The sequence below is a fragment of the Anguilla rostrata genome, chromosome 19 (genome assembly GCF_018555375.3).
Source record: "Anguilla rostrata isolate EN2019 chromosome 19, ASM1855537v3, whole genome shotgun sequence".
Classification (NCBI taxonomy): domain Eukaryota; kingdom Metazoa; phylum Chordata; class Actinopteri; order Anguilliformes; family Anguillidae; genus Anguilla; species Anguilla rostrata.
The window spans coordinates 11,920,228-11,944,828 of NC_057951.1; the positions used below are offsets into that span (position 1 = coordinate 11,920,228).

The 24,601-nt window shown below is 49.1% G+C and overlaps 1 protein-coding gene across 2 annotated transcripts in view; it reads right to left on the bottom strand.

The window, feature by feature from the left end:
• Window positions 1-3,589: 3,589 nt before the first annotated feature.
• Window positions 3,590-24,601, bottom strand: part of LOC135245614 (fibulin-1-like) — a 27,463-nt gene continuing 6,451 nt past the window's right edge. The window contains exons 4-17 of one of the 2 annotated variants that reach the window (XM_064318751.1): window positions 24,500-24,601; window positions 23,617-23,670; window positions 23,146-23,238; window positions 22,461-22,598; window positions 21,856-21,993; window positions 21,266-21,409; window positions 20,747-20,872; window positions 20,394-20,519; window positions 19,646-19,765; window positions 18,970-19,101; window positions 18,371-18,494; window positions 12,417-12,562; window positions 11,688-11,822; window positions 3,590-4,460 (exon numbers count right to left, since the gene is read on the bottom strand). The exon at window positions 24,500-24,601 is cut by the window's right edge and continues 58 nt beyond it. In XM_064318751.1, coding sequence (XP_064174821.1) covers window positions 4,321-4,460; window positions 11,688-11,822; window positions 12,417-12,562; window positions 18,371-18,494; window positions 18,970-19,101; window positions 19,646-19,765; window positions 20,394-20,519; window positions 20,747-20,872; window positions 21,266-21,409; window positions 21,856-21,993; window positions 22,461-22,598; window positions 23,146-23,238; window positions 23,617-23,670; window positions 24,500-24,601 — 1,718 coding nt within the window. In that variant the 3' untranslated portion in view covers window positions 3,590-4,320. Of the gene's footprint in view, window positions 4,461-11,687; window positions 11,823-12,416; window positions 12,563-15,020; window positions 16,945-18,370; window positions 18,495-18,969; window positions 19,102-19,645; window positions 19,766-20,393; window positions 20,520-20,746; window positions 20,873-21,265; window positions 21,410-21,855; window positions 21,994-22,460; window positions 22,599-23,145; window positions 23,239-23,616; window positions 23,671-24,499 lie in introns of those variants that run through there. The other variant, XM_064318752.1, reaches the window with a different exon arrangement.

A 24,601-nucleotide genomic window follows, 5' to 3' on the forward strand; every position in this document is an offset into this window, starting at 1 on the left:
TGATTATAACCAGCGTTTTTCAAAAACTGTCAATGTCTCTGAAATGGAAACATTCTTTTTGACATTTCAACTTACTGTTTGCAATATCTTTGTTGTCTTAGCACAAGATGTGTTGCACTTTGGGTTGTATATTTTAAATGCAAGCAGTAAGTCAGGTGTTATAGGGAAGTGGCAGGCTCTCTTTAATATTTACCTCATTATAAAGCAGTATGGTTACATGTAAAAGTTGGCAATAGTAGAGATGGGGTAATATATTTATTCTCTCTGCTATTATAGTCTTACTCATATTTTCAGTGATATTCATTTAACTACTAATACTTGAAAGTGATGGTTAATTTGTTTATACTTCGATGCGGTTTTCAATACAGTGTATTTTAGAATTCCACGTGTTAAGTCCTGGGGGCAGCTGCAATGAAAGTTCAAAACAATTAGATGCCTTGACACCCCATATCATAACACTGGTGTGTAATAGTTTCCCCGAAACTGAAACCCAAACTGAGGCAGACTTCTTGACTTCCAGTCTTCGTGCGGTGGAATCTATCTGGCCTGGCTCACGTCCCCCCGCGGTGGACACTTGGAGGTGTGAGGACACGTGAGGCGGCCCGGCGGGCTTTCGGGGAGACGGCGGGAGGGGCGCGCGCGACGGCGAAGACAAAACAAACCGGTTCGCCCCCGCCCCGTCCCGGCGCTGCGGAGTCCCAGTTGTTTTCACGGCAGAGAAAGCTAAAACCGCGCGGTCGTCCGGTCACTGATGTCACCGGGGCTGTGCCAAAGCCCTGCAGGGGGAAGTGCTGTCATTGCCCTGTTGTTTCGACAGCTAATCGCCTGCGGGGGCCAGGAGTCCCAACAGGAAGTCTGCAGTCACACTGCACTTGGCCCCCGCGTCGGGCCTGTCAATCACCTGCAGTCACCTTCACAACTTTCGCCTGCCGCCGTTCCTCCCAGAGAGAAAAGGGGACACGTGTCGACAGAAAGTGCCTCACACTGTAAAGAACTATTCTGATGCGTTAAAAAGACCGGCTGGTCTATTCAAGTAGAACTTTTCCTTTACACACTGCTAGTATTCATTCGTCATGTCCTTTGTCTGATACTTTCAACTATGAACATGACACTTAATTGTGAAGGATCGATTACATCCTACAACGAAAGGAGATTTCATGACCTGATGTCCTTATCTATTTTAGGTCTAGGATTTCTGTTTTTAAAAAAAAGCAAGATTAGCAAGTCGAGAACGTTCTTTACTGTGCAAGCTTCAGGGCTGAGCTCCTGGGCTGAAAAAACCTCAGAATTACAATGAGTGCCGAGGTATTTTCAGACACCGGCTGCATATTGATTTACATGCAGCCAGTGGCTAAACCTGGCTCTGGAATAAGATGGTTTAGACTGCAGCTGGGATTCATGGCCAGTCAGACTCTACACTAATGTGTGTCCTGAAGGGAGAGCAGCACCCACCTACGTTACCCGTCCGTCTTTTATCCTCCTATGTCCAAGATACTTACATTATGTAAAAAAAAATGTAATACTTAACTGTACCTCTGTACTTACTGTAACTCTTTTTCCAAGTCTCAGGAGGATATATTGTCAGGTAAATAATGGACTGGATTGAAGAAAATGCTACAAGAAATTCCTAAAATTACATGAACGTATGACTACTGGGACATTATGCAAATCAGCACAAGCGTTTAGTCTCAGCCTTGTGCAGGAATGAGCAGTCCTGGGACATCAGAGGGAAAAGGTTTAATATCCTTCTACCTTCCGGTAAATACGTCCCTCCCTGATATCTTCCTCACGTGTATAAAAGCAGCCTTGAAGACAGCAGTAAGAAAGAAAGGGGGGGAAAGAAGTAATTCTTCTGTCAGTCCTCTGAAGGCAACATTTTTGTGTTTTCAGTAATGAGAAACAGTGGTCTGTGAAATAAAAATGAAATAACCCAAATTTTATTAAAAGAACTCGCTTATATCCTATAACATGTGTTGCGGCGAGGAACAGGGGAAGCGGCCAGGAAAAAAAAAGCCAGGAGTGTGTGAGTGTGTCAGGGTGGCACGTGCCCCTGCAGATGCAGGCTGGCACTGCCCACAGTCAAACCCCCCAGCCCAGTCCAGTCCAGTCCGGTCAGACCACCGTCGCCCCGTCGGCACGGAGACGCTGGCGCTTAGAGGCTCGACGACATCACTCTGCAGCAAAACCCACCGGAGCCCCGACAGCCTCGCTCCCGACGGGGAGGACTAGTTCCGTTTTCTCACTCCAGATGTGCCCACTGTGAGCCCCACGCCCCCTCTCATCACACACACACAAAGCACACACACACACACACACACACACACACACACTCACACACTCACACATAGACATACACAGACACAGACGCAGACAACACCACACCGCACTGCACACACACACCACACCACACTACACACACACACCCACACTACACACACACACACACACACACAACACCACACAACACAACACACACCACACCACACCACACAACGCAACACAACACAACACAACACCACACACACACACACACACACACACACACACACACACACACACACACACACATCACCACACCACACACCAACACACACACACCACACACACAAACACCCAGACACACCACACCACACTACACACACACACACACACACAAATTCCCCAGTGCTTGGCTTGTCCCACACAGCCTCTCTGAGCCGCCAGTGCACTGCAGGCCCAGCTCCGCGGCTCTGTCCAGGCCCGCTGATGTCATCGGCTTCTGCGGGTTCCCGTTTGCTGGAAGCCGGTGTCTTGTTACCAGCTCCCAGCACGCCGGGCACGCCAGCAGCAGTTTCTAATGAACGCAGCGGCCGATCGTTGGCAAGCAGAGAATCGTCACGTTTTTTGGATGACCCACAGGGCGGTAGGATGAGTCCAGAGGACAGGACGGGTCTCTGAGCCGAAAGACGTGTCATTCCCCCTCCCCGTCCCGCCCAATCACAGCCTTAACCGTACGGACTCTGCTGTCAGACACAAACCCCCCAATCGCAGACCCAGTCTACTGCCACTAACCCCTCTCTGAGCACTTCCATTGTCTCTGCAGCCTTGCTTAGCTTTCAGAGTCTGTACCACACCACTTAGTATCCCATGGTTCTTGTCATTGCTGACATCTGTTCTGTTCTGTGTTGGCTACGTTTCCGCTTTACTCTGAGGGAAAGATGAGCAATGGCTTGGATTCCCTCAAGCTGGAGTCTAGGTCACGTGGAGACATCCCAACCAATGTGTTACGAACGCAGCCAAAAGATGTCCATATGAACGGCTACTGGTGAACAAGAAAATTAATCGATCAAGCTTCCTTGCCGTCGTCCCTGCATATTTTAATTCTGGATCATTTCAAGGTTACCTCAAGGTGAAATGTCCTTATTGCCTCATTCAACGGTTTCTTCGACACCTCAAAGTATTGCTGAATTTACTGGCGAACGGTGAGTGTATTGGGACTGGCACAGCATCAGGCCAAGCCCATGCTGAGTGCTGTTAATTTAAACGTGTGGCTAAATTCCTCTCTCTGCCCAGTTGTATGTAAAATACCACACTGCTAAAAAAAAGATAATAATAATAACATGTCAAATCATTTATTTAATAACGCCATCAGGCAGAAAATTTGTGATACATATGAAACAGGAACGCAAGTATGCGCAAAGAGGCTCTCTCACAGCCAGAGGAGGTGGTATAACATACAGACCGTTTATTCATTCATCGCCTCCCGCGCTCCTCTCTGGATTCACATCGAGCTCTCACATTCTAGACCCCAGGCACAAGCGCCCCTCTTTTCATCGCAAGCTCTTCCTTCTCCCGTTTGCCTTTTTTTCAAACGCTTCTCGTATATACCGAGCCAGCTTCCAAAAAAAAAAAAAAAAAAGGTTTTCACTGCGGTGGCAAAGTGCTCAAGGCTTAGCTTGACATTAAGAAACGGGGTGGGGGGGGAGGGGGGGGGGGCGTGCAGTGCGAGAACTAATGGCAGCCAAAGAGCGATCTCTTTACACCTTTACAAAGATACTGTAACTCTGCCTTGCGTGGGCTAAATGAATCCATCACTAATAGGGCACTAACAGGCACTAGATGACAAAAGCCATGGGGCAAACCGAGCATAGCATGTTACCTTCATTGTCCCCCCCCCAAAAAAAAAACAAAAAACACATTCTTCACTGTACAGGTCGACCCTCTTGCTTGTGAAGGGGGTAGGTGCGGTTGATTTGTTGGGTGTCAGTATCAAGAGGGCCAGGGGTTGGGGTTGGGTTGGGGTAGGTTGGGTGTGTGCATGTGACGGTGGGTGTTCTACATTCAAAACCAAAACTCTGAGACAAAGATGTGGACGTTGACAATGTTGCGATGAGAGACTACCCCAGACACCACATAGTTCATGGCCAGCTTCAGGATGATGTACTTCGGCCCGGTGATGGTTCTCACCTGTCGTACCACACCTGCGAGAGAGAGAGAGAGGGAGACACGGAGGGGATTGTCGTTAGAGCTGAGGATCATGGGAAGGGCGGGCCTCCGCTGTGCCAAGCTGCTTAAACGCCCCACAGCGGTTTCCTGAAAAAATACCGTTACAATTTCTTCCAGATTGTGAAATTCTAAATCGATTACTGGCATCAGGAGTGTCTGCAACAGAAGCCATGGCGGAATAAAAAAAATAGTTCAGACGCACGTGGATCATCACAGACACTGCTAACAGGGGTGGTTCACTGCTGATGAGCAATCGGGAGGTACGACCACTTTTGACACTTTTTTGGGGAATCTGGCTTTTGTTTCCTTCCATCTCCCAACCCCCACCCACCCACTCACCCGCCCAGCCACCCCCCTCCCTGCCCCAAAGCACATGAGACACCCTACATCATAGTTATGTGGGGAAAACAAAACCATAACCAAGACCAAGAATTACTAAATGCTCAAAGAATTTGTTGGAAGCCCCCTCCTTTTTTTAAAGTGAACATGCGATTACATAGAGAAAAAACCCTGCTGTTTATACAGGCTGTCAGCGGCCCGTCTTCTCCAGCGAGCGCTGGTGACACTTTAACTCGGGCCTGTTTGAACAGCCATCGCCAAAGTGCAATCAGAAAGCACAATCGCTGCACTGTCTCCCCACTGCCCCATCCACTCTCTCTCTCTCTCTATATATCCACTTTCTCTCTCTCTCTCTCTCTCTCTCTCTCACACTCTTTCCCTCTTTATCACTCACTCTTGCTCTCTGTCTTGCTCTCTACCTTTCATTTCACTGTCTCGTGACTCCTCCATTCTCCCTCTCTCACTCTCTCTCCCCTTCATTTCAAAGTCTGCCAACTCCTCCATTCTCTCCCTCACTCTCCATCTCTCTCTCTCTCTGTCCTTCTCTCCTTCGTTAACGCATGCACAGCATGGTACTTAGGCATCAGAGATGTATTGTGTTCTCTACCACTACACAGGCTGAGGAAAATTAGTACCTGGTTTCCAATAACATGCAGCTCTGTAAGGGGGGGCGATTATGATGTTCGTATTAAAGCAGGGAAACAAAAGAAGTAAATCCTAATCTTGCTAAAATGGAACAACAACAGTGACAACTAAAGGCTTGCACTTGTTGCTTAAACACAGAACAGACCCACACACTCTAACTAAACCCCCTGCAAAAAAAAGAAACAGGACAGAAACAGAAAGCAGCAGATGGGTGACACTAAAACTACCTGCTCCTAAAATCAGCCAGGTGAGCGTGTGTGGACTGTAAAGGAGGCCAGAAGGGGAGCGTCCCCCCCCACGCAGCCCCTAGCTCACGCCCCACTCTACTTCCCGCCAGGCTGGTGGCTGTACTGCCCTCTCCGTAGGGTGAGCAGGACCCATCTGTCCCACGCAGAGAGACGCTGCAGTCACGCCATACGCTCGTGTCCCCATTCCGCATGACCTCCATCTTTCATTTCTGGCGGCTCTGAAAGCGAGCCTCCCGTACCGGATCTTCACGGCTGCGCCACGAGATTTTGCCACGATAAGATCCCGACTTGGCGGGACGGGGCCCAGCGCCAGGGTCTGCCACTTGTTTTTGTGTCTTTTTGGGGTTTCTGTTGCATAGGGACACTCGGGGAACCAAAGCGGTCTTGTATTGTTTCCAAAACTATGAATGCCATTAAAGAGGAAAACTTTGCATGAACTTACAAAGCGCTGCAATAACATTTTGAGGAAAGGAAGAAAGAAAAAAAAGACACGGAAAAATAGATTATGTCTGCATTGGAGAAATGATTTTCATCACCAGCGATTGAAGGTGCTGGGTTAAACCACAGAGGATATTTTCGATCAGTGCAGGAAATTCAGCAGACATGCATGAGCACTTTCTTTACCGGCACTTCAGCAATATCGTCTGTCCTCAAGAAAGAAATGAAAATTGAATCATTCACTGAATACAACGTACATACTGCTACAGATTGTGGTCTATACAGATTGCAACAGTTAAATAAGGGAAAATTTTACTGAAATAATTACAGTTTTTTAAAAAATCCTCACTGTTAATCCTGGTTTGCAAATTTAGCAAAGGAAGTGTTCTGTGTGCACAAGGTTCTCTGTAAATGTGACGCTCTCTCTCAATGCGTTCTCATTGTCAGATTGCCAAAGCGTGAAGGTCTGAAGATGAAGCACCTTCCCTCCAGTATTGCATGCAGAGCCCTCTAGTGTCCATTACCATTAAACACATCCAAATACGTACCGGTCGGGACTTTAAGCACCAATGGCTATGATAACCGGAAATAAATAAATAAATAAATATGTACTCTTTCGCATATGCCTGAATTTGACCTGCCCCGCCCTCCCCAGACACTCGCGCTCCCCCTCCGATACAGCTCTCAGGGGCAGCTGCTGTGTTTTGTCAAAATCTTTTTCACCAAGACCCAAATGCTTTCTGCAACATGCGTAAACTGTCGCAGTCCTGCAAACGGGAATCACAAGCCCCGGGGCGTAAATTCATCCCAGAACCCAAAAAACAAGCCCCCCATAAATACAGATTAAGGATGAAAGAGGAGGGCGTGACCGCAGCCATTAGCTCCTGGAGCAGCCGTCCAGGGGTCGGAGACACCTTTCCCAACTTAGTTCAGATGATCGGGCAAGAGAACACAAAAGATTCCAATCTTTCTGTGGAATTATACTGCATCAGTGGCCCTGTTCTCCGGAATACACACACCCTGGAATAATGCACTGTCTGGGTCATGCAGTGCCCCGCCTTTTCCCCACCAGGGCCAGGCTGGCAAACACGGACGTCCCCCCGCGTGAGAATTCCGCTCACATTCCCTTTCCGTGAATCCCGAATCGGGGGGACGGTGACCTCACTATCTCACGCCCCGGATCAAACACACTCACAGGCAGAGCCCGCACTCTCTCCCGCACGCCCCAGGCCAGCCCGTAAGTAGAAAATAGCTCTAAGTGCACGTTACAGGCGAACGCGTCGCCGCAAAAGCGAAACTAAACAAAACGCCAGCGAGCGTTTGTCATTCCCCCCGAGGCCAGGGAACGGGCTGCAGTATTGAAGGGTTACAAGTAAACAGTGCAATTTCTGGGTTTTTATGGTTTTCGCTAGCCCCGGGAGGACGTTGTATGACAAAATCCAAAATGAACGGGTTTAACACCAAAACAAATGAAAAGAACACACTGGCCTCACCACAGTATGGCATAATGACACGCTGGCCCGCTGCTCGCTGCGCGCTGAGCGCAATAAAGGCCTACGCTGGTTTCCAGCGAGGCCCGCGGTGTTCCAGCTCTCCGTGAGAAAGCCCTGTGATGTTAACCTCTGAGGACTACGAGGGGGGAGGGCAAGAGGAGGGTGGGGATGACTTTCTTGTGTGTTTGGGGCACCCCATCTCTTCTTTTCCATCAGCCCCTGTTTGTGTAGCTGGCCAGCCTTTCAAAGCATCCCTCCACCACACCATAGGGACGCAAGTAACACACAACTGCGGGGTAGCTGCGTGGTTCGGTATTTTAAGGTCAATTAGCGATGATGCACAATTACAGGTCGCTGCACTGACCAGTGGGATCCCAGCACAAGGGCACTGCCACTGCAAAGCACTATGACAACCACAAGTGAACAAGAACATCTTGGTCACTTTCAAAGAATCAAGACTTGAACTCCTCAGAAGATGGTGCTATTTAATTAAATGTGAAAGTTGGGATTTTTTTGTTGGAGATGCACAACAGTTGAAAGTCAATACCTTGAACGTACTGGGCTGCCAAAAAAAATCAGCAAGTTTTATTAACTGGGACTAGGTTCAACCACCACGCTGTCACCAACTTCTTGGTTTTCAAACTTTGCAAACGCTTTGCCGGATTTATGTTTTGCTCAGGAATCTCTCTGCTGCTGTCAGAAGACAAAAATCTGTTGAGGTTTGAATTTTATCTACAAACTGCCACCTCGCCACCAACCAGTCCGGTGCAGTCAAGAACATTCTAATCACACACTTGTGATGTCACACCTGGAAGGGTTAAGGCGGCCCTGTCGTGTCACGCGTGTGCTATCTGTCCGCGTGACCATGGAGGCGGTCGGCTGCCAGACCACCCGGGGAGGCCATTGGCCGGGGCGCGGGGACTACACTGTTTTGATTATCTCCGGTAATCCCGCCTTTGACAAGCGCAGACTCCTTGTGGGTTTGGAGCCTTGCGGCGTCTGACGATGTCACGGCACGATACGCTCTCCTCCACGTCTTCAACTCTAGGCCCCTTCTGCGGCGTCTATTTCTACACACTTTTCTCTGCTTGGTATTGCTGGAGTGGAGGAGTGTGGGTGGACCCGCCAAACACAGGTGTAGCAGCCAAGTTCCTCTGCACCTGCCACGCTCTGGAAAACCCACCAGACTCTTAGCACCGAAGGCCCAAATTCCACCAGGGGACCGCGGTGGGGGCGGCCGGCGCTACTTGGCGGGACCACAGAGGGGCTGCATTCCTCCGGCACACAGAGCTCACGGTGTACTCCGCAGATTTTTCGCTCAAACGCAAAATGACATCACAGAGCCGTCCCAACATGAACGGGACCGGCGCTGACCGCAAGAGCACACTGTCGTCTGGGCGCCTCAAACAGCGGAACTCTGCTCTTTTTACCCCCCCCCCCTCCCCCTCCTCTCTCAGCTCGGTCTCCTCTTTGAACACCAGGGTCCACACTGTTCCAGGACCAGCTGCAGCCTGCAGGGTCAGGCTGGGTCCAGGGCTTTTTGGGGTACTCAATTCCCCGCCCACCTTTTTTTTTTTTTGGCCAGCGGGACCTCTTCCTCCTGCAGTTCCCGTTCCGTGAAATCTCGACTTTGCGGGTCAGTGTCAGCTCTGGGGCAGCCAGGACACTCTGTGGACTCGTGGCACGGGGACATGAGCTCATCGTAGTTAAACTGGGAATCGTTTGGGTGGAGATGAGGGGAAAAAAATATAAAAATGTTCCTCAGTGTACTCAATCTCTCGGGAGAGGGTGAATTAAAACAACGCTGTTGGTGGGAGCTGTCCCTGTTCACAATGTGTCACTTTCCAGGGGGGAAAAACACTACGTCCGCCTGGACCTTACACCGAAATAACTTGTGCTGTTTTCAGAACGGGAGCAAAAAAAAAAAAAAAGAGTAAAATATGTCATCACAGGTGCCAAAAACATCAGATCTGTTATCGTAACTGAACAAACAAGTGCCGTCAATTCCGCCTTAATGGCGGATGACAGTCTGTGAGTAATGCGTACCTCCCTTATTTGTCTTTCCGAATATGTATCTGATGAGCACTGTGTTCAGTTACAGGTATGTGAGAAATGTTTTCTTTGAGTTCATGTGCTACTATGTCGAGGCCAGGGATTGAGAGGGTATCTAAGAATTATTGTTGTTATTATTATTATTATTATTAGTATAAGATACCCACCTGGCCACCCAGAAGCTTCTCTGAACTCTATGCCTTTATGACTGATGTTTGGCGGGGAAAAAAGCCTAACAGTAACAGGCTGTTCTGCATTGCCGCTTCTTAAAGACAGCTAAACTATTTCTGCTATGATATGCTTGGCCAAGAGACCTTCCTCCCTTCAGTATCTATTGATTAAGGTAGTTAATCTCTGACCAAAATGCACAACGCAGTGCATTTGAAATTCACAATGTTCCAAAAATGTATTTAATTGGTGTCAAACAGCAGAGGAAAATGTTTTGGGTTCCTAATTTAAGCACACTGATGACGGCCACCATCGCCAGCGGTGCAAATCCTGATTCGGGCTGTCGGTGGGCACCGGCGATGCCACGCAGCCTCACAGCTGTGTGCCAGCTGGGGCACCGGGGTACACCCCGACCGTGGGGCCACCGAAACGAGGGCCTGATGTGGGGCGTCGGCCTTCTCAGCCAAGCGCGCTGCCGTGCCAGAGCCGCATCCAATCAGACGCCGCCTTTCATGTGACATTCCATCGCAACAAAGGCAGCGGCCGCCTTTGATGTGGCCGCGCGACTCTAACCGCTCTAATGTAAGAGGAGACACAGAGAGGGCTCCGGCGGTAATGCGGTAATGTAACAATACGGCCCGCCACATGAATGGCGTCGGCCGGGGCGACTTCTGCGCACGCAGACGCTCGTTTTTTTGTTTTTTTCGGAGGGACGCATGACATCACCGCGGCGGTCTGGAAGGCGGTGAGAGTTTAGGGTCCCGCACGGGGCAGTCCGCCGACCGGCCGATGGCGTTCTCGGAGCACCGCTGACTGACATCGCCCGGCTCCAGCCTGCTCTGCGGTCTCACAGCGCCAGCCAATGGGAAGCCATTATGTTGAATTAAACAATAACCTCGCGGGAGAGGGGGGGGAACTCAAGCGTACAGTCGGCGTGTGGTCCCGCAATCAACATTTCCCCCTGGAGTGGGGAAAGAGTGAGAACTGAAAGAAGTGTATTAGAAACTGAAATGAGGCTATTTACGCACATATTCATTCAGACACACTTCTCTTCATCTTCCTGTTCCCTGTGCTAGCTCTGACGAGCCCCAAACGCCCTTCTCCTGATCAAACTCCTACTCAGGCAACACCAGAGATTAAAAAATCGTTCAGCTCCTTCACCAAAGACCGTTGGTCAACAAAAGGACAGGCACACACAAACTTGGTGTGTGGACGCACACATACACACACACACACACACAGACAAACATGTGCACACACACACACACACACACACACACAGAACAACACAGTGGTCATTGAGAAAATGGCACAGCAAGTTGGCTTTAAAGCTGAAAACCACACCGCACATTAGCTGGATGAAATCCCCCTTGGTCCCAAAAGGCCAAATGCATTCTGGGAAGATGGCATGCAAGGCTAGAAAATGCACAAATGCCACCGGGGAGCAAACACCAAAAATGCTAAACGCACTGAATTCACACAAAACATCCAAGCGGGAGACTTCATCTTTTTTAGCGAAATGCCGTTCGTTCCTCCCCACCAGAGCTCTCACACAGCGCAGACATATGCCTTTGGTTTGCGAATAAGAGGAGGTTTTTTCGTTAATGCCGAAATTAGGTCAGAAAACCGCTTCTTTGTCTGCGACCAAATTCAATTCCCAGAGAGCGAGGCACGGGGTGGTGGGGGCGGGACGACGCCCCATCGAGATTCACGGTCCCCCGTTATTGTAACACGGCCGAAAAAAAGGCCGCCCCACTAACCCAGACCTGGAAGAACCCAGACGGGACGGGCACGGGGGCGCAGGCGAACGGACGCTCACCCACGACCATGCCGTGCTCGTGCCGCTTGATGATGTCGAAGGCCTCCAGGCCGTTCCCCTCCTGAATGTCGAAGATGATGTCAGACTCTCGGGAGAAGGCTTGGGAGGGAGGCACGGCTCTCAGGAACACTATCTCTGTTAGGAGACCACAACAAGAAACAAGACTTTTAAAAAAATAATAATAATTTAGGGCCCTTGTATTTTTGCGGTTGAATTTCTTGGCCAGACTCTCGGCCAATTTAGAGCAGGAAAGAAAAAAAAACAATAAAATTAAAGGAGGCATGAATTCTATTTTATTTGACAAACCCCTTTTTCGGAGAAGGATTTGCAGTGGAGGACATGGTGGCGACTCGGTTAAAAAACAATGGCGCTCTTGAGGGCCTATAAATACTGAACAGACTTGCGACGGCTTTGCGGGAAACCAAGAGAATCATTGTGTTAAAACATGAGACTGTACTGAACATGAAATGCATACTAAACTGCAGCTTCTGAATGTCTCAATGTGCAAACTATTCAAATCAAACTCAAGTTGAGCCCTTTCCAGTGAATTAAATGTGCATATTTAAAAAAACAAATCATAAAGTTAAATGTGCATATTTATTTCCCTGCAACCTGTATTAGTTTGGGATGGATGCAAAAGGATGTGAACACTACAACAAGAATAATCAGAGCGGCGGCCATCGATAACCAGACGTTCAGGGCCTGCTGATATTTTTTGGCACGCCCCACCTTCCAGGATGCTCTCCTCTCTGAACGTGGGCAGGGAGATGACGGTGTGGGAGATGGAGTGGACGGGATCGGAGATGCAGCTGGCGTTGGCGGGCAGGCAGGACTTGACGCAGCGGACGGTGTCAGACCGGCTGATCCTGGGCCTCCTGGGGAAACGCAAACAGGGGGGTTTCTAACTTCTGAGCCGACTTTGGAGCAGGCAAAGCAAACAAACGGGATAACAACACACAACGGGAGAATAGCAGGAAACACACGCAGCACAACAAACAGTAAACACTGCAAAATACAATGAAAGGGCTCACCAGCAATATAGCATCTGGGGAGAATAAAGACAGGCAAATTAGATGCTGTGCTTCAAGTGAAACAATGTATCGGGGGGAAAGAAAATAATAATAGTAGTAAAAGTGCACGCAGCCAAGAAACACACTGCGGGGCATTTTTGTCAGGGCTTCTGAATGCCATTCATGGTTTTCATATTTTCATTCTGAAGAATGAAATACCACCGCACCGCTAAATTTGATCTACGGTCCGGACAAGAAAATACTTTTGATTTGTCGACCGTCCCAGACTAACATCCCATAATCCACCAGGGCAGGATTTATAGGTGTGGGGATTACGAAAGTCTCTAAATCCTAAGAAGGAATAAAGAAGTGAACAGAGAATAGATAGAGAGCTGTCCTCGTTGGATTATTTAAGGTTTTGTTCATTTGATAACCAAATCAGCGTGTCACACAGGAGAAACAGGAGTCTTCCCCACCCGTGTTATTAACTGTGTGTTTGCCGGGCATCTAACTGAAACTCTCAATCTGATCTATCGACCAGGGACCATATTTCTAAAGCGTCTTGCAGTAGGAGTGCTCATTTAGGCTCAGGTGTCCCTTGTCCATATCTCAATCTTGTCCATGATGACATAAAATTTAAAAATGTTTTTTTTTTTTTTTTTTAATAGATCCTAGATGAGCCCTCCTACTCTGAGAAGGTTTTTCGTGATTACTGGGCCCAGGGGTTATTTCAAAACGCAAGGGCAAGCGCCCATCCCCAGTCTGTGAGAGACCGGCCAACGACAAGCTGGGCCAAGAATCCTCCAAAAAGAGATGATTACAGCCTGGCGGCTTTCCTTCAGTGTTGTCAGGAGCAACTGCATTGTGGGCAGGGAGTGATGTTTGGGTGAGCTGGTGGTCAGAGCTGGGGGACAGGGGAGGTGAATTTGGGAGGGGGGGGGGGGTTTGAGGGAAGAACTGGTAGCCTCAACCTCAAACAAAACAGGCCAGATGTTCTGTGTGAACCAGGGGCAAAAATTGGTGAAAACTGCTTTGCAGAACAATGTGAACAATGGACCCCTGACCAATCGACCACAAGCAAACATCTATCTTATCAGAATTAAGTCATGACACAGCTTCTGGCTGCAGTGTTGTATTTTACCGGCAATCTTTCTCTGCGTCTTCGAGGCTGCGTTCCGCTTTCAGAGTGCTTTCCTGGAGAGGGGCGCCCCTGACTTCACGTCAAGCCACTGCTGGGTAGGGGCTTTGTAATTAGCAATTACTGGGTCGGTCCAAATTTTACTTTGGTCAGGGCCAAAAGCCGCAAAATGTTCCTCTAGTCCCTAAGACCGCGACTTTTTGCGCAGCACAGAGATCCAGCTCCAGAGAGTCAGACGGCACAAGACGAGCGGCTTGAATTTACGAGGAAATAGCGGGCGGGGCGCGGACGGCTACTCGTGAGGACACATACATGAAAGGCGGGGCAGCAAGCGGACGTCTAATTACCCCAGAGTTTCTTTAGTACAGACCTATCGTACTCCACCCCTCCTCCATCTCCGTTCGAAAGGGGCTCACGTTGGCCCTCCTGGACCCAACCAAATACCAGACCGCAAAGAAAAACAGATCGCTGGATACACGTCTTCCAGTCCACTACGTATTTTTTTATTATTATTATTTATGGTCTGCACATTGATAACGCCCCAACACAAACACTGAGGGGACATCATTCATTTTCCGAGCGGCGATGTAGCCCCGGCCGCAAACAGTCAGGACCACCGGCCAGAACCCATTTCCTCATAACTCAATGTCAGAAGGTAAAAAAAAAAAAGAACACCGTGTTTTTATTTCGAGAGATCCCCACATCCCCCAACCCCAAGAAGTGCATCCGTATTCTTCTGGTGGTTCGGCTGGGCCCCGAGGCGGGGGCGAGGGGGGGGGGGCGACAGTCCTGAATTCACAATTATTAAAAAGCCGCAGCCGGAGAGGAGAGGAGAGGAGAGGAGAGGGGCGACTTAACAGCGCCTCGGGCAATTTTAGCGTATCCTCGCGTGGTCTTTCAGAGACTGCTATTGGCTGGACTGCAGCCCCGCAGTCTCTCACACAGAGACCCCTCTGCTTCATTCACCGCCAGCCCAGTTCGGCCCTGTAATGTCTACAGGGAGCCAATGGCACCCATGCAGTGCAGACCCCTGCGTGAAGGTGGCAAGTGCCTCCCAGTGTTGAATGAGCACAATAAAAAAACAACAAAAAAACAAAGATAGGAATAATACAAGTTTGACACATCATTCTGCACCCTGCAATGCCACATACAGTATTTCTCATCCAATTAATTCATCCATTTCAAAAAGACAAAAATGACAATCATACATTTATAATATTGTCGGATCATATTAAGTATGATGCCACACAGGACACAGAACTAATCAAGCTAAAAAGCTGACCGTACAGCCAGGAGAAGAGCACCTGATTGGCTTCCATGTGCTCATTGGGTAATGCAGCACGTGCGATCTACTCCGGAACGACAGGACTGTCAGAAACGTTTTACAGTAGCAGCAACAGCGAAACTCAGCTATACTGTCAGGAATTTATCGATTACCTGCTTCCCTTTACAGTGACTGCCAGCGATTTAGAAAAAGAAACACCTCACCTCACCTCTTCCACCTCACTGACATCATAGCACCCCTCTGGGCTCTATAAAAACAGCCATTTCACACCAGGGTACCAAACCCAGGGCATTGGCACAAATCCATGCAAAACAAGGCATGGAACAGCATGAAAAAGAGCAATAAAGAACACTGTGAGCAGTGAGGTAACTGCTTTTCAGAGGATGGGATCTCGGATACTCAGCCCAACAGTGACTGGCAGCGATAGGTAGCTATAGCTCTACGCTGCTGTCCTGGTTTGAGTAATTAACTGAAAGGAGGAGCGTCATAACACAATGAATATATTTTAAAATGTTCTATATTTTTAACTGCATCCATATTTGGCCCCTTCAGGTCTTTTACCGATTTTATATCTCCGTAATTATTTTCTACCCTATTTGGAATGCCCGGCAATAATTGTTGGTTTGTCACCTTAGCTGAAATATTGTGCCTCAGTCTGGGAGCACCCCCGCCCCAACGAGATGCACAACTAACCCAAACGCACACAGCAGGCCACCGTTTCTGTTAACCCTGAAGCCGCCAGCTGAGCTGCACAGCCGTTGGACAAGAAGATGCACAGCTGGTACAGGAAAAACCCAACGGTCTCCCTGCCCTGGGCAACACTTAATGCCAACTCTGCACCACCTCACAGGACTCCTGGCCACACAAGGCACTGGAGTGCTGAGGACTGAATATGAATAGAAACTTCCGGAGCCTTCCAGCGTCATGACCTAGAGTCACCCCGGCCTCCAAATCAACCCTCGACTCAATTAATTTGCTCATTAATTTTTAAAAGGACAGTTAGCAAAAAACAAATGCATATTGTTCATAGTGTCAGATCACAAAAAAATATGAGTTTCAGGTGAAATGGCAAAAGAATTCATGAAATGTGAGTAAACTGATTTGCATATGTGTAGAGTCTAGTTTTAGTTTTAATAGAAAAAAATACAATTAAAGATGACAATATATATAGCCCTATTATATATGTATGCATGTATATATATACATATATATGCTACAGCCTTACACATTCAATTCAAAAGGCTTATAAAATATTGGGGGTACTGCAGGTCATGTGATCGCAATGTCTTACACGGTCCTATGGCACCATCTAGTGGCCTATATGATTATAAAACACATGCGACCTGTTCAAGGACTAGTATACAACATGGAAAAGACCAATTAAACTCATAAAAAAGGGGGGGGCTGTGTGGGGGGGGGGAATGGCACAGCTAAACGGATCTTCAGAGCGGGGAGAGGCTGTGGGGGAGACGGGACTGGTCATGGGTGACGAAGACGTGGATTTTGGCCAGGTAGGAGCTGACGGTCCCGTAGCGCTGCAGCTTCAGCTCGGCGGACAGCAGGAAGTCGCGGGGCTCGGCGACGGGCTTCTGCAGCACCACCAGGCCGCCGGAGCTCAGCTTCTGCGTGCCGAAGAAGCCGTCCTCGTCGCCGCCGACGATGGCCAGCTGGACGACGTCGCCGGGGACGGAGTTGGAGGGGCCCATGCGGAAGACGTTGGCGGGCACGGGGACATTGGTGGGGAACGTGAGGTAGTAGTGGGTTATTCTCAGAGGCAAGGCCAGGCACTCGCTAGTCTGATTGCAAGGAAAGCGTTCGCAACGACTGCAAGAGAAACGGTGAGAGGGGGAACGGAGAGAGAGACGGGACGGGACGCACGGACGAACAGAAGAACAAACAGAGAAGAGAGAAGACAAGAGTTACGTTCTGTGCGGCGCACAACATGCGGGGGGTGGAGAGGGCAGTGAACGTGAGAAATTGCTCTGTGTGCTTCTTCTGCCAGGCCAGCATCACACTGTCATCTACTGGGCGGTGGAGGATCAGCCATAATTAATGAGGCATTCATCGGTTTCACACACGTCACTGTTCAAGCGTAACACATACAATACGCATACACAGGTATGTCACATTTAAATACCCAGGAAAAAAAATACCTTTTTTCTAAAAAAAAAAAAATTTCAAAATTTCCAAAAAGTTTCTACCCAAAATGTTGTTTTCTTGTCCAAAAATGGCCAAGGGGGCCGCACTGTTGACTCATTTCGAGGTTCCCACATTAAGACCTCGCTCAAGACAGCTGCAGTGTGACGTCGCGTGAAACCCATGAATGTAGCACGGGACAGTGCTGCTTTTCTCAAGAACTGTTCATTCCTTTAATTCTGGCATGCTCTACAGCAAGGCATTTGCATCATCAGTCCACATGCATAACATTGCTGGGGGTGGGTGCAGTGTGGGGCGGTGTGGGGCAGTGTGGGGCGAGGGGCAGGGGGGCGGGGGGTGCACAGTGTAAATCTGCGCTCACAGGATTAAAAAGATTCTCAAGCAGTGTGGAGGCTCTGGAAGGTTTACCTTCAGCAAACCCAAGCACCTGGGACAGAGCTACAACAATACACTGGATGATGAGCACACTCTTGCTGTAGGCACGGCAACGTCTCCCTCCTGCTGACAGGGCCGCACAGACCAACTAACTGCCATTTGCACAACTGCCACCACCACCACCACCACCATCATCATCATCATCATCATCATCATCATCATCAAATAGAGTCAGGGCACCTCACACTGACCACTTGGCACCATCAGCCTGACACGAGACATTATTGTGATTCACCATCTACCATTAAAAAGCCTTTGAGGATTTGTGTTCTTATGAACCAACTGAACACGCCCTGTGACCTCTGACCCCAAGTGGCTCTGAAACCATGGAACTGAATGAATGACTGACCACAGAAAATTCCAGGGGGAGGAGGAGTCTTGTGTGAAAAAAACTGATTTCCTTCCTTCCTACGAACAGCATGTACTCAACAAACTAGAAGGCCCCCCCCCCCCACCCCCACACACACACACACACACACACACACATTAAAATTAATGTTAAAGGGACAGTTCTTATATTATAACTGTAGCTGTTAGGACATCCTTGAGGATGAGGATGTAACTGCAGCTGTTTGGTTGGACATCTCTGGGGGTGTGTTTCAGGTGATTAAGAGTGAAGTCTGAATCCCCCCCTCTCCGTCCCCCACCAGGTACTCACGTTTCGTCCGCACGGCGGTAGTTGGGGGGGCATTCGAAGGACAGGCAGCGAAAGCCCCCCTGGACATTGAAGCAGCTTTCCGTCTCCAGGCAGGTGTGCACTCCTGTCACACACTCGTCTACATCTGGAGACCGGGGACAAAAGGGCTGGTCAGTCACACAGGAGTGAACGGTGTTATATTCCTGAAATGGCAATATCCTTATGAATTCACTGCAAAATCTTAACAAGCATTTTAGTTTAATACAAAGAGGGGGGAGAGTTTCACTTCTAAAGATTTCCCAATGCATTAAGACAATTTCTCTTGTCAAGCAAAAGGCTTAAAACAAGCTAATATTATCTACTTAAGAGAAAAAAAAAATCTTCAGACTTAAAAAAGTCTCATTACAAGACACGGTTAGACGTTGTTAGACTTTTTTGTAGTGTTAGAAATAGACTGGGTAGATGGTGGGAATTAAGTTTTAATGAGACAAGAAAGTAACAACATTCTTGTAGGACAGAAATGCCCACAGAGGTGTGGGCATCAGCCCAGTGGAATGGATGGCATTTCTGAATCCTGCCATGCGGGGAGGGGGAGAGAGGTGGGTGCATGACGGCCTCACCCTGGCAGCTGCGCCCGTTGGGGGCCAGGGTGTACCCCGGGGTCGGGCAGGTGCAGTGGAAGCTCCCTGGGGAGTTGTGACAGCGGTAGGAGCAGATATGGCCGCCGGTGGGTAGAGCACACTCATCGATATCTGTGGAGGTAAAAAATAATAATAATTGAAAAAAGGGGCACGAACACAGGGGAACTAGGAGTGGATCGGAAGCAGGATTGTGTTACACAGTGGTACACTATGAAATCTGATACACCTGATATGAGAATTATAGGTACATTTCATTTGATTTTTACATGCCCTCTCTTGTCAAAGGCAAATTATACATGGCGGCAGCGTCATATAATGGTTAAGGAGCTGCCCTTGTAACCTGAAGGTTGCAGGCTCGATTCCCAGGTAGCATCCTACTGCTGTACCCTTGAGCAAGGTACTTGACCTGCATTGCTTCAGATGTCTAAATGGATACTATATAAAACCTGTGTCGGCTGTGTAAGTTGGTTTGAATATGAGGGTCTGGTAAATACCCATAATGCAATATAATGTAACCTGAAGTCTTGTATAAGCTGGCTATCTATGTAGATGGAAACTGAATAAATCCCACGTGGAACTGCATCCCTCTCTATCCACTCCAACCCAAAGCTAGCTCCAGACCACATCACCACTACTGCAAATACCTGACCCTTACCTTCGCAGGTGTTGCCGTCCGTGTCGCTGAGCTGGTATCCACGGCGACAGTAGCACTGGTAGGAGCCGTACACGTTGGCGCACTCCTGGCTGCAGGGGCTGCTCTCGCACTCGTTCAGATCTGCGCAGAGCGGCAGTTAAGTTCAGTTAATACTCCTCACACTCATGTTCAAATCTACACTACATCGCCGCGCACTCCAGCTAACAGCCGGGATGGCGGGAGTAGATTAAGTAGAGAGCGCTAGATGCTGATCACTAATTGTTCCTGTAATAGCGGGCTGACCAGACTTCCCCTTTTTCCTGCACATTTCCTCATTTTGGGACCAAAAATATCTGCCCTCGCGGAATTTCAAAATTCGTAAAAACATCAGGATAGGTTTTGCTTGTTCAATAAGACCATATATGAACAAATAGCCAAGTGATATGTTCATAGCACCTGGCTACCTCTGTCTTCTTTTGTGAAATCCAATAAATGGTCATCAGAACTAATAGTGCACAATATAAATAAGCCATTTAATAAATATCACAGCATATAACATATACAGTATATAGCCTGCATGAACTTCAGATATTTTACCACCTTTGTCTTACACTTGAGATCAGGACGTCTTTGACAATATTGTGAGCTAAATTAAAATACAGTCCCTTAAGGCAGCGCCATTAATACAAGAGCTCAGGTCACCTGACCAGATCAGAAGAAACACACAGGTGAACTGTGTCTGTGTGAGGCGAGGGGTGAAGCTGCTTACCGTCGCAGTTCCTGCCATCCAGGGAAAGTGTGAAGCCCGGCATACAGCTGCACTTGTAGGACCCCAGGACGTTGTCACAATTGTGTGCACAGAGGCGTCCTGGATAATGCCTGCACTCGTTGATATCTATAAGTCAGACCAGACAGCAGAAAAAGAAAATATAAAAATTTTTTAAAAAAGGTTCATATTAGTATTCATTCACGGAACATCCATATGATCATATTTGATCGTAAACTGTGTGTAAGAATGTTTCCACGAACATTTCGGCGTTCATGTCCATGGCTGTTTACTTATGCTAATCACATGAGTGCCGTTTCCAAACAGGCTGCTTGATCATATGTTGGTGATCGCACCTTCGCAGACCCGGCTCATGGTGTTGAAGCTGTAGCCGGTCCTGCACTCGCAGCGGAAGGACCCGACCAGGTTAATGCAGCCGTGTCCCTCGCAGGGCCCGCCGGGCCCCTTGCACTCGTCTATGTCTGCGGAAAGAAACCACCACACCCGCTCAGCGCCAGCCACGCGCGCCTCCCGCTGGTCCGGCTGCAAGCGAAATTCGGCTCACGCGCGTGATCGGGTGACGGGTCACACAGAGAGGGGACAGCTCTACAAACAGTCAGTTCTGCTCTACACACAATCTGCCGCTCTACAAACAGTCTGGATCACCCTACACACAGTCTGTGCCACTCTACAAACAGTCTACACTGCTCTACACACAGTATGAGCAATTCTACACACTGTCTGTGCCACACTCAAACAGTCTGTATCACTCTACTAACAGTCTATACAGTTCTACACAGTTTCTGTCACTCAAACAGTCTGTGCCACTCTACATACAGCCTGTGCCGCTCCACACACAGGAAGGGGAGCCTCACCCACGCAGCGGGTGCCGGCCTCGTTGAGGTGGTAGCCCCGGCCGCAGCTGGGGGAGTTCCTCTGGCAGGTGTAGGAGCCCACGGTGTTGATGCAGCTCTCGCCCGGCTTGCAGGGACCGGTCTGGCTCAGGCACTCGTTGATATCTGCATCAGAGGCCAGACGAGGAGGAGCGTCACCTCAAATGCAAAATTGTTCCCACAGCGTTACAGGAATGTTCTGTCCATGACATGACACCCCAGTGGAAATTCCAGCTTGGTTCCAGCCTGGTTTCTAAGCAGGTCCAGCTGGTTTGGATGATGGTAAAGCTGGCAACAAGATGGTTGAGGTAGCAACCGTGCTGGCAAGACCATGTCCAGCTGGTGGGCCAGCTTGGTACGAACACGCCGTCACACCAAATTCCAGATGGTATCCAGCAGGAGCAGGAGCTGGCACCAGCCAGAGTCCACCTAATGCTTGTAGCTGGAATTTTACAGCAGGGCATCGCCACTACATTCGGGCAGCATTGTGAGAACGCTCCATGCTAGCTGGAGCTGCCAGCGATAAACGGCTAAAGGGAAAGGAGCTCCAGCTCAAGATGGCCGCCACTCACCGATGCAGCTGCCCATGGCGTCCTGGACGAAGCCGCTGCCACAGGTGGAGCGCGGCCGGCAGCGAAACGACCCCAGCGTGTTCTGGCACTCGAGCTGCGCCGCGCAGTTGTGGCTCCCGATCTGGCACTCGTCGATGTCTAAGCGGGGGCAAGGTTTCCTTATACAGCAGGGATCACCAACTCTGGCCCTCAGATCCAAATCCAGCCCTGGCTTTCGTTTCTCCCGGGTGACTAGTGCTACTGACTGGCCAGACTGTCTTCACACCTGACTCCCAGGCAAAGGGTGGGTGGAAAACCAGCAGCTGTTGGCCCTTGAGGACCGTGAGTTGTTGATCCCTGTTATGCAGTGTATCTTGGCTCAGCTGACACTGAACAATGAGTATGTATGATGGGATTACTAGGCCAACCTGTGCAACATATAACACTGCATCCTCAAACCAATTTGCTACTTGTACACATAATATACAAGCAGCCAATTGTCACTCTGGATGAGAGAATATGCTAATTGCTTACATGTAAATGTTGCACAGCTACTCACAAAAACAAACTGAAAACCAGAATGTGAGCAATTCCACGCCCGCACACCAGGGGGCACCGTGGCTCACCTTTGCAGTTGTTGTTGTCGGTCAGCTCATAGCCCGTTCCACAACTGACCTCACGCTGACAGCGGAACGACCCGACCGTGTTGATGCAGCGCTCACCCATGCGGCAGCGATGGGACCCCACCAGGCACTCGTTAATATCTGGGAGGGGACGCGAGAAGTCAACAGCCAACCACAGCCCAGAGGAGAGAGCTGTCACTTTCTGCACACACGCCAATCACGACTCATTGCACCTCACAGACAATGGGGCTGTCCCCCCCTCTCTTCACACGACCACATCACAACTCAGACACATGCACACACAATTCACAGCGAGAGATAACATCTCCAAACAGTGTCTGCAGCGGTTTGGCTCCACCCGAGACTGTCTCTCTCTCTCTGTACTACTGGAAAGGAAGTTAAAGTTTGTGTGACACACAGTGTTTTACAGAAACATTATCTCATGGCTCACTGGCTGAGCTGGTTTGAATTTTCACTTCTACACACGCTGTCGAACAAAGAGCAGTAGCTGCACACTGGTAAATTAGTAAAGCGCACGCCTGGAATATAGTGGGACTTTTTTTTACAGCGACATCCGGTTCTCACTCATAATAGGGTAAGTTAGTGAGCCTGACGGCTGGGGGTCTCACGCAACCCTACTGCACACGTGAGAATAACTGCGCAGTGAAGTGTCGCCCCGCACGCCCACCTTCACAGCTGCGCTTGTCCGGTTTCAGTTTGTACCCTTCGAAGCAGCTGCAGGTGCCGTTGCCCTGGCAACGCTGGGCGCAGTTCCCAGCCCCTGTGTAGAGAGACAGACAGACAGACAGAGAGAGACCAAACCAGGACTCTTGGTCAGCAGTACAAACACGCCCTTTTCAAGATACTGCTTGTTCCACCTCATCACACATCTACTGTAAAAACGGTGCTGAGAAAAATAATGTTGTTTACATTGTTTCAAATAGTCAAGTAAATTCAAAAATCCTCGAGAAAATGTTTCAAAACTGTGTTTTGAAAAACTGCTTAATACAGGTGAATGAACGTGGTTTATCTAAACATCTGTCTTTCTTGGTGAGGGCAGGTCAAGTGACCAAAAACCCACTTTATAAAGCAAGACCTGCTAAGTGCCTGAATTGAATGAAAAAATAAAGCCCCCGTGATGATGGGGCAACACCCTTACCTTTGCACACATCAGTCAGGAGGGGGTCATCGGTCTCCCCGGGAGAGACTTTCCCTGTGGGAGGGGTCGTATGGACAAAATCCTGTTACTACCGTTAAAAAAATATCTCATCTCCGTAACTCCAACCATCTCTGCTCCTGCACTGCTTAAAATCTCTTTTTAAATTACCATCAACTTATCAGCACTGACATACGCAGTCAGTTCAAATTAATGCAGAAAATCATCCTTGACATAAACTGGTTTATTATGACGTAATAAATAAACCTGGCAGCCCAAATGCATGTTGTCGGAGGCCCTACTCCATTACTGTAACTGCAGTGCTAATTTCAGCTCATAACCACTAGATGGCAGGGACACAGCGTCTAGACCAGGGGCATCAGACCTCTGGAGCGATTCAGGAGTTATGTTCAGCGGTTATGAACTCATTACACTGATTGGCTAAAGAGTCCGCACGGTGTCTGACTTCAAGAACACCACAAACACTTACGGACACTGTGGCCACTGTGTGTGTGCGTGTGTGTGCGTGTGTCTGTGTGCGTGTATGTGTGTGGCTGACTGTGTGTATGCCTCTGTCTGTGTGTCTGTGTCGTTGTGTGTGTGTGTGTCTGTGTGCGTGTGTGTGTGTGGTTGTGGTGATGTTGTGGGCCCTATATTCTGTACTGCGTGCTATTTCGTCATCCTGTGGCAGGAACGCTCGTCAGTGTCGACTCTGGGCGATTGAGTTATGTCTGGTTTGTTTCTGTTCTGTCGGGTGTGTTGTAGCTGTGTCTGTGTGTGGTTGTGTGCGTGTCTTGTGTGATGGTGTGTACTGTGTATGCCTCTGTCTGTGTGTCTGTGTCGTTGTGTGTGTGTGTGTTTGTGTGTGTCTGCATGGCTTTCTTACCAGGGCCGGGTGCTTGGGTGTCTTTAGGGGTGTCAGAGGACCCGTCCTCACAGCAGGCCCGGGACACCTGGCCGCACTGGTACCCCACAGACAGGCTGGTGT